We start from the raw sequence: 9082 nt of genomic DNA on the forward strand, positions 1-9082 counted from the left end.
GGTCTTTGCTTTATTTAGAAAAGTCTTGAGATAACATAAAAAATGAGAGATTGAAAAGGTAGAGACACAGCTCAGGGACAGAGAAGTCACTTTAAATTCTCTGCCGTTCTCGGAAGGATGTCTTTGCATAATGCTACCAGCCAGCAGGCATAGCTTTCATTTTTTTCCTGGTTTATCTTCAGTTGTCTGAAGTGCTTGTCCAAAAAGAGAAGGTTGAAGGCAGAGAACTTAATAGAGGCATTGTCTCCGGCAGGCAGGTTGTTCCCTGTGAAAAAGCAGCTCTGTTCCCACTGGGAGGGAAAGGGCGCCCGGGTTCCAGTGCCCCCGCCACCGCCAGCTCACAGCGTGGCCCCGGCACGTCAGCTCCACGCTGGGCTCCAGCGTCCCTTCTGAAAGGGGAGAGTTTGGATAAATGAGCCCTGGAGGCCTGTAAATGGCACAGCTAAATGTTGTAACAAACAGCCCCAAATTTCAGGGACCTAACCCACCAGCCTTATCTCATGTCTCTTGGTGCCCTCGGTGGAGGGGTCTGTCTAGAGCTCATTGGGACCTCGGCCCCGCCCACCCCCCTCATCCCGTGGCCCCTCCCCCGACCCTTCTTAGCACCCTGAGTTCTGGGGAATCACAGGAGGGGTGCGCTTGTGGGCCAGCTTTGGGGGGTGTCATTTTCCCCGCTTCCGTCCACTGACCGGGACACAGGCTCACCACTGTGGGTGCTACAGTCTGGCCATGTGCCCAGGAGAGAAGGGAATGGTTTGGTGAACGCACAGCCAGCCTCCCTCCAGAGCCTTCTTTCTCAAGTTCAAATGTTCCATCAGGGCAGAGCAGGGTAGGCCCCTAGGTGGGGGGGTGGGGGGGCCGGTGAGCAGGGCCTTGAGACCCGGGGCTGGGGTTGCACAGGTAGGGGAAGGTAGCAGGTTCCTGGCACAGAGAGCCCTGGGTTCGAATGTGGCTCCCCCTAGTCTCTTCAAGCTGAACTGGCCTTGTCAGCTGTGCCCTGCACCACTGCCTGAGACCCGCATCACAGCCCCTCATGTTCGTCCTGCACTTCTCTGTCCAGACTGGAGCTCAGCCCTCTCCCAGCTCCGCACGCCAGCCCTCTGGCTACATCACCCCTTTTTAATGGAGGTACTGGGGTTGAACCCAGGGCCCGTGCCTGCTAGCATGCGCTCTGCCACTGAGCTACACCCCGTGTTGCATCACCCCCTTTTCAGACAAGGAATCAGAATGTCTGGCTTCTCAAGGTGCTTCCCTGGGCCCTGGACTTGGCATCTGAGCTCAGCTGCCTCACCCACAGGGCCTGAGAATCCTGGCCTGGCGTCCAGGGAGGGCACTGTGGGCAGGGGACCCCAGACCTCGGGTGCAGTCTTGGCTGTGTGTGTTTCTCCCTGTCATTGAAGCAGGTTGGCACCGACCACAGGCAGCCACAGGCCATGCAGGTCACAGCCCAGAGATCTGCCTGCCGGGGCTGCCCTCGCAGTCCTGGAGCTTGACCCGCAGCCGCGGGGGCCTCCCCTCCGCAACCCCACCCCGCGCGCCCCGCGGGTGATGGCTCCTGGGTGGACGAGCCCGGGAGGCCTGAGAACGTCTCCGTGGGCTCGCTCGCTCCAAGCTGCAGGAGTCTCCTTTCCCATTCCGGCTCGCCTTAATTTTAATTTAATTACCTTTAATCTTTAATGAAAAGTTGTAAAAGTAAATTATTTACCCAGGAGAGCCCGGCAGCTCCACTGGAACTGTTCTCGACTTGGGGTAATTACACGTGTGGGCCTCGGTGGCCCCCTCCCTGGATGCTGAGGGAGAGGCATTCTGCTTTCTGAACGCGTTAGCTGCCTCAGTCACTGGTACAGACACACGCCTTGTGGGGCACGGAGCGCAGGGCCCTGGCCTCACGTGGCGCCCACCCTGATGAGAGCCCATGTGCACAGGGGGCCTGTGTTCCTGGCCCAGGAGCCCGGGCAGCCGGGCTGAGCTGCCAGGAGCAGCCCTTCCTTCTGCCCTCCACTCTCCTCTGGCATCATCCCCCAGTGCGGGCCTGCACAGCCAGCAGAGAGGCCCTCTTCCCCGCAGTGTGTGGAGGGGCTCGGCAGGTGGGGGAAGGGGTGATGGGGAGGGTGGCGAGAGGGCTGTATGATTTGACCCCACCTCCCCAGGTGCCCCCCGCCCAGAAAACCATCACGCCCCTGGGGCACTTCCGTGCTTCTAACCTCTTTTGCAAACTCTCCCTCAACATACAATCAAGTAGAAAATAAAATGTAAAACTTCTGAACTGAGGGAAGCCATATTTGGCTTAGTTGGTCAAGACTTGGAGGCGAGGGCGTGCAGGAGAGGCTGTGTGTGTGCGTGCGCCATGTGTGGCCTGAAATACGGCCACTGAGGGCCCCGTGGTGCCCGAGATGGGGCCACCCCGGGCTCTGAGCTTCCGAACAGCCCCAGGGTAAGGGACGGTGACTCAGTTACTTGGTTCTCATTGGTAAAGAGGGAGAACTTGCCTTGTTGGTTGAGTCCCTGGCCATTAGCTACATTGGCGTTGGAGGAAGTTCACCACCTTTTACTGGGTAATTACAGGCTTTCCCCCGACAGTGGCCTGCGGCCTCCCCTACGGGCCGGCCAGCCGGCCGTACGGGGAGGGCAGGGCCGGCGGCCTCGGTCCTCGTCCCGTGTCCAGCTCAGCTATTGTCTTCCCCACTTGAACTGGTTTTGCTTCATCTAAGGAGTGACAAGGCTCCTTGAATAATTCCCACACCAAGCCTTGCCTGAATCAAATTTGGCTCGAAAATTTAGGCCCACCCAGGATTTATGTCAACTAGAAGAATGTGCGTGTCTCGTGAAATCTGAAATTTAAATGTGCTTTCGCTGAAGCTGGCCTGGTAGAGCTTCGAAAACCTGACTCACTCCGGCTGATTCTGGGTCTTCACCTCATTAATTCCTCCTGCATTGTTCTTAAGTCTTTAACATTTTTTATCCAAAATTAGACATTTGTGCCTGAAGTCTGCTTAGCCATTCCCCATTTCAAAGAAACCAAAGGCAAGGAAATGTGCGTCGTGGGGCGAAGCTCTGACACAGGCTCCCCCCCGGGCTGGCCGCGCCGCGCTCGGGGAGGGAAGCCGGTCCCAGAAGACCGCGTGCTCGCGACTGTGTTCACGGGAAAGCCTGGAGCGGGGCCATCCATGGAGCTAGAGAGTCAGTTCAAGGTTGTCCGGTGCTGGGAGACGGGCAGAGGCGTGGGGACGGTGAAAGGGTGTGGGGCTTCTTTTTGAGGTGATAAAAATGTTCTCAGATCACCTGCAGTGATGGGTGCAAGGATCTGGGAATATAGGCAAAGCCGTGGAATTGTGCACTTCAGTGGGCGAACTGTGTGGTTTGTGAACTAAATCTCAGTAAAGCTATTTAAAAAAATAACACGAGTCCTGGAGCCCAGGGTTCTGGTGGGAGCTCAGCACTTCGTTGTGCACCCGGGGCCAGCTGCCGGCTCTCCGCACCGGGACGTGGTCACCTCTGAAGTGGGGCCGTGATGGTGCCAGCCTGAGGGGGCCGGTTTGAGGAGAGCATGAGACCACCCCCTCGAAGCCTTAGGACAGTGGCTAGGATGCCGTTGGTTACCTGTCGCCCACAAGAACAATAAGGGTGAGGAGAGCAGGGGCTGGTGAGTGCCGGGGGAGGGGGGGCCGCGCCAGGACGAGCGAGCCCTTTCCACCGCGCTCCTCGCTTGCTCCTGGGCTCACTCTGACCAGGGAACCTCTCAGGGAAATGGGCGTGGTAGGTTGGCAGATCCCGAGGGCTCTGCCTCCCTGTCTCCAGAGCAATGAGAAAGGCTGGCTGCCTGCAGGCGCAGAGCACAGTAGAGGCAGCTTTTGGCGAGGCCAGGAGGGGATCTTAAGCAGCCCTGCACGGGAAACAGAGCTGCTCCCGCCCTCCCTGGAGGAAGAAGGGAAACTGACTCTGGCGGGAGGGCAGGACTCCAGCCCCCATGCTGATTCCTGAATGACGGTCACACCGCGGAGCATCCTCCTCCAGGAAGCCTCTCAGACCACCAGTGGTGAGAGGCTTCCCTGGGGACATAGGAGCTTACCTCTCCAGTGCCAAACTCAAGGTCTCAGGACCAGGCAGCCACGGAGCTGAAGTGGGGCGGGTCAGAGGCCCCGGGGCCCGGCAGCTCCATCACCTCCCTCCACTTCAGCCTCCCTGCGCAGAACCCGCCAAAGCCGAGCCTGTTCTCGCTGCCCTCCAGGGGATTGTGAGGTTGGTGGGGAGGGGGATTGGCACCGGGCAGTGCGGGCAACAGAAGACTCACCGCACCTGCCAGTGGAACCTCGGGCCAGCCGCTCTTTCCCCAGGTGGTGCGCACAGCTCCCCCCTCCCCAGGGCCTCTCCCTGCGTGAACCCCCACCCCCAGTGGCTGCCCTTGGCCTGAACACAGGCTGGCACCACCACTTCCTTTCTCCCGTGCCTCTCGCCAGAGTCGGCCCCGCAGGCCCTTCCCAGCTGCTATTTATAGCGTGTGTTTCTGCCAGAGCCGGTCGACGTGCTGTAGCATAAACGTGGCCGTGGTTTCAGGAGGAATTCTGGGCCAGATAAAATTAAGTGCGTGACTCTGGCTGGTATTAAAAGTGAAGGAGAATCAGGGCTGGGGGTGGGCGGGAGAAGATGGACTGTGGCCCAATTTAAAGCTCTGAGGGAAGAGACTAACCTGCTCCCAGGAGATTTCTTACAACATGAGGTTCTCCTGCATAAATAATCTCCTCCACGAAAGCCTGGTCTGCGAGTTGGGGACCCAGAGCTGGTGGCAGGTTGGTCCTAATGTCCTCTCTGTGTGGGCACTTCAAGGACATGACCCAGGCCCCTTGAGTTCCAGATGGAGTGACAGGGGGCAGGGGGCAAAGAGGGCAGAGCACAGCCAGGATTCGGGCCCAGGTACTTCACCCTAAAGCCCACTCATTTACTCCTCTCCTTCATCCATTCATTCTTCCAACAAATATGAAATAGAAAAGTGCCGACCTGGCCTGGGTACTGGGACAAGGAGGGAGGAACACAGATAGTTAATAAACAGATGGATAAATGAGAGAACTTCAGATAAGATGTGAAGGGTCAAGAGAAAATGTAGAGTGTGGAAGGAGAATGGGGCAGTGAGGATCCTTACTATGTGCTCAGGGACAGCCTCTCTGAGAAGGGGGCCAAGATGGTGAGAGCAGCAGGTGCGAGGGCCCTGGGGCAGGGATGAGCTGGGCATGCTGGAGGAACAGGGAGGAGGCAGTGTGGTTGGAGTGCAGGGAGCAGGGAACAGCAACCTTTGTGATGGGGGGAACCTGGCTCAGGGCCATGAAGGGCCCTGGAGACCAGGGTCAGCAGCAATAATTTGATCAAAATTCCCTTTTATGCTGAATATAAAAAGAAGCCACGGGCCAGGCAAGGAGCAGGCAAGAGAGGGAAAGGATGGAACCACATTTTATGCCACTGTGAACTGGCTGCTATGTGGGAAAGGTTCAGAGCAGGTAGCTGGCCTGAGCTAGGACAGAGCGGGGTCAGGGTGGACATGGTGTGGGCCACGGGGCATGCCAGTGGCCAGGGAGCACTTCAGTGTGACCCCCAGGCGTGAGGCAGACCCGCAGGGCGGGGCCGCTTTTGTGTGGCAAAACCAGGGGAGGACGGGTTTCATTTTGGCCAAGCTAAGGGTGATGGTGCAGATATCAGGGTCCCGGCCACCTCTGAGTGCCAAGCCCCTCCTGCTCAGCCCTGCAGGGTGACCACCTTTCCTGTGCACGAGTCCCCCCCGGCACTGCCTGAGGGCAGGGCCACGTCCCAGGTGTTCAGCAAACACTTGTAAGATAACGAGGGCTGTGGACTCAGCCTAGGGCCTTGGATTTCAGAAATGTGGGGCTCGGAGGTGGTCCGGCAGAAAAGAACCTTCAAGAGCACCTCCTCCCTTTGGCACTTTCACAGAGGATGTGACCCTCACTACCTTCCCAGATGAGGGACACATGCAGGGTTCAGTCCACGCGGTCTGACTCCAGGCCAGGCTCCGAGGGCCCCGAGCAGCACCTGTGTTGGGCCTCTCAGCTGCTCTAACAAGTGAGCGCAAACCTAGTGGCTTAAAACCACACCTGCTGCTGTCCTGTGGTTCTGGAGGTCCGCCTAAGCAGGGTGGCAGGCTGTAGGCCTGCCTTCTGGGCTCTAGAGGCGCCTGCGTTGTCTGTCCTACCGGCCGCTTCTGAGGAGCTCCCAGGTCAAGGTCCCCTGTGCATGGCTCCCCTGCACCCTGGGGTTCAGGAGATGGGCTTCCAGGCTGGGACCGCCTTCTTGCCTCTCCGGGGGTGCCTCCTCCCTGAGGCTGGGACATTCCAGGACCCTGTTGTGGCCCGCATGCAGGTTCCCTGGGGTCCGCGGGCCTCTCGGGCTGTGGGTCTGCCTCCCTTCTGGACAGAGCGGCCCGGGAGAGGCCGGAAGGACTCGTCCCTGCAGCCTCTGCGCTCTCTCTCCATCACACCAGCACCTGGCTGGCTCATCTTCCCCCATCAGCATTCATAGCCATCCTGCGGGTGAGGAAGGGCCCTGGAGAAGCTATATATATAAACGCAGTGTCCTCGTTGGCTGGGGATTAGAGCTGACGGGGGAGAGGCGCTCGCCCTGTGCTGTGACGCCCAGATCTTCCCTCAGCTGGTGTTCCACCTCCTCAGTGCCCCAAGGGCAGCCCAGCCCTCACTGGGGGCATCTGGGCAGGTCATTCTGCAGGTGACTCAGTAGAGGCCCAGCCAGGTACCTGCGGCCACTCGTCCCAGGCCCTCCTACATTCTTGGGCCCTCCATTTCTGAGTCCCTTGGTCCCTTGCCTGGCTTTCCTCCACCCACAGGAGCCTCTCTGAGGGGCCCTCTGGGCCCCCAGATGACCCTGGAGCCCTCTCGGCCCCTCCAGTGTGGCACAGACCCCTTAGGGTACAGCTGTGGCCCCCGTGCCTGTCTCTGCCAGCCTGCACATCAGGAGGGTGGGGCCTGGGCCCTGAGTCTGTGTCCCAGCTCCCAGCCTGACCCAGAGCAGGCGGCAGCCTTGGCCGGTGAAGGAGTGAGGACTGAATGAAGAAATCAACATGGAAATGATGAACAGAGTACGGGGGAGGGGGGCTAGCTGGGCGGTGCCCTGACAATCTCATGTGCCATGTCCCTTGCAGACGTGCTGGTGGACGGACAGCCCTGTGACCGCGAGGCGGCGGCCTGCCACGTGGGTGACCCTGTGCGCCTGGAGGTGCGGCTGACCAACCGGAGCCCGCGCAGCGTGGGGCCTTTCGCCCTCAGCGTGGTCCCCTTCCAGGACCACCAGAATGGTGTGCACAGCTACAACCTGCACCACGCCGTCTCCTTTGTGGGCTCCGGCACCTTCCATCTGGACGCAGTACGAGCTGGCCCCGCGGTCATTGTCCCCCCCCCCCCCCGCATGGCAGGCTTAGGGATCCGCAGACAGAGTCTCCTCTGTGTTGACCCTTGTCCCCATGACTCACCTGGAGACCACAGACAAGTTCACATCTCTGCACCTGACTCCTGAGGGTGGAACCAGGGTGGCGAGACCACCCCTAGGGCTGTTAGGGAGCTAAGGCGAGTGGAGGGGCCTAGGACCACGTCAGATCCCATGTGCCACTGTCACCGTTGCCCTACCCGACGTGGCCAGCTCCTCCCTGCTCCGCGGTCACTGTGAGCCGGACCAGAGGGGCTGATGAGGCCACAAGTCTCCGCCTCCTGATGACACACAGCGCAGTCCTCACCTGTTGAGACGGCGCCTCTGGCCCAGCCACTCGCCATGCTCCCCGACCCCCAGGCCCCAGGGAGGAGAGTGCTGTTAGCTCCTTCCAAGGACAGGGGCTGAGGCCCAGAGAGGCGCAGTGACCTGCCTGGGGCAGCCCAGCAGGGAAGCCCTGGAAGGCTGTGGGAGCCAGGTCTGGGGGCCCTCCCCTCCCCCACTGCCCCTGTATCTAGGTAGGTTCGGGGGTGTCCTCGCAGCTCCAGCCGTGCTGCTCCCGGCTGATGGCTCTTCCTCCTGCCCTCAGGTGCAGCCTTCGGGCCAGTCGGCCTGCCTCGGGGCCCTCCTCTTCCTCTGCACAGGCGACTTTTTCCTCCACATCCGGTTCCACGAGGACAGCTCGAGCAAGGGGCTACCGCCGTCCTGGTTCTGCCTGCCCAGCGTGCACGTGCGCGCCCTGGAGGCGCGGGCCTGAGTGGCTCCTGCCCTGTTCTGGGTCCCTGTTCCTGTGGGGAATGATGACCAGAGGGCCCACGGGGACCCAGCCTGGCCCCTGCCAATCAGACAGGGGACAAGGCCTTTGCTGCAACCCCTCCCATCCCTCTGGCCCCCATCCCTCACCTCCCCGTGTACCTGCGACTTCCTGTCTGGGCTGTCAGGGGCCCTCAGACATGACAGCCTCCCCATTCCCGCACTGTTCATCAGGATCCCCTACTGGAGCTGGCACTAAGGTGGCTGCCTACCAAAACCCAAAGCGTGGCCCCACCCAGCCCAGGTCTGGGATCCCTGCACCTGTCTCTGTGACCTGGGGTGCACAGCTCAGCCAGTAGGAAGAAAAGGTGAGGGTGAGGGAGGGGCACAACTCGCGTGGTCCTGGGGAGCCTCCCTCGGCCCCCCACCCTGGGCCCTTGGAATCCTCCAAGGGCTGGCTCTTCTCCCAGGGGTCCCGAGGCAGCCCAGCCAGGATAGGCGATGACATGGTCAACACCAAGAGGGCCCACCTGCCCTTGGCTGGTTCCAGGCCAGGCTCCACGCAGCCATGGTTGTGTGTGTCTGTGACAGATTCTCCAATAAAGGCCCTGCCTTGCTTCTCTGCTGTCCCATCTGCATCTGTGCACCTGCTTGTCTGTGGTGGTCAGGGGGTTGCCCCCCATCCTGTCAGCCTCCAGCTCAGGTGGGGGTTACGGTGACTCCCCACAACACACACGCAGCCGGTAGGCAGCAGGGTTGGGCCTGTGTCTGTCTGTCTGTCCCTGTGGTCCCTAGTCCCCTCCCATGTGTGTGCTCTTTGGGCCTGAGTTTCAGAACAGTCTTGAATCCCACACTACGATCCTCTGCCCCTGCGATGGCTCTGGCCTTC

General features: G+C 60.3%; 1 protein-coding gene across 2 annotated transcripts in view; it reads left to right on the forward strand.

The window, feature by feature from the left end:
- Positions 1-8813, forward strand: part of TRAPPC9 (trafficking protein particle complex subunit 9) — a 404385-nt gene extending 395572 nt beyond the window's left edge. For both annotated transcript variants that reach the window (XM_064476810.1, XM_064476811.1), the window contains 2 exons: positions 7160-7380; positions 8030-8813. In XM_064476810.1, coding sequence (XP_064332880.1) covers positions 7160-7380; positions 8030-8197 — 389 coding nt within the window. In that variant the 3' untranslated portion in view covers positions 8198-8813. The remainder of the gene's footprint in view (positions 1-7159; positions 7381-8029) is intronic.
- Positions 8814-9082: the final 269 nt, after the last annotated feature.

The sequence above is a fragment of the Camelus dromedarius genome, chromosome 20 (genome assembly GCF_036321535.1).
Source record: "Camelus dromedarius isolate mCamDro1 chromosome 20, mCamDro1.pat, whole genome shotgun sequence".
Taxonomy (NCBI): domain Eukaryota; kingdom Metazoa; phylum Chordata; class Mammalia; order Artiodactyla; family Camelidae; genus Camelus; species Camelus dromedarius.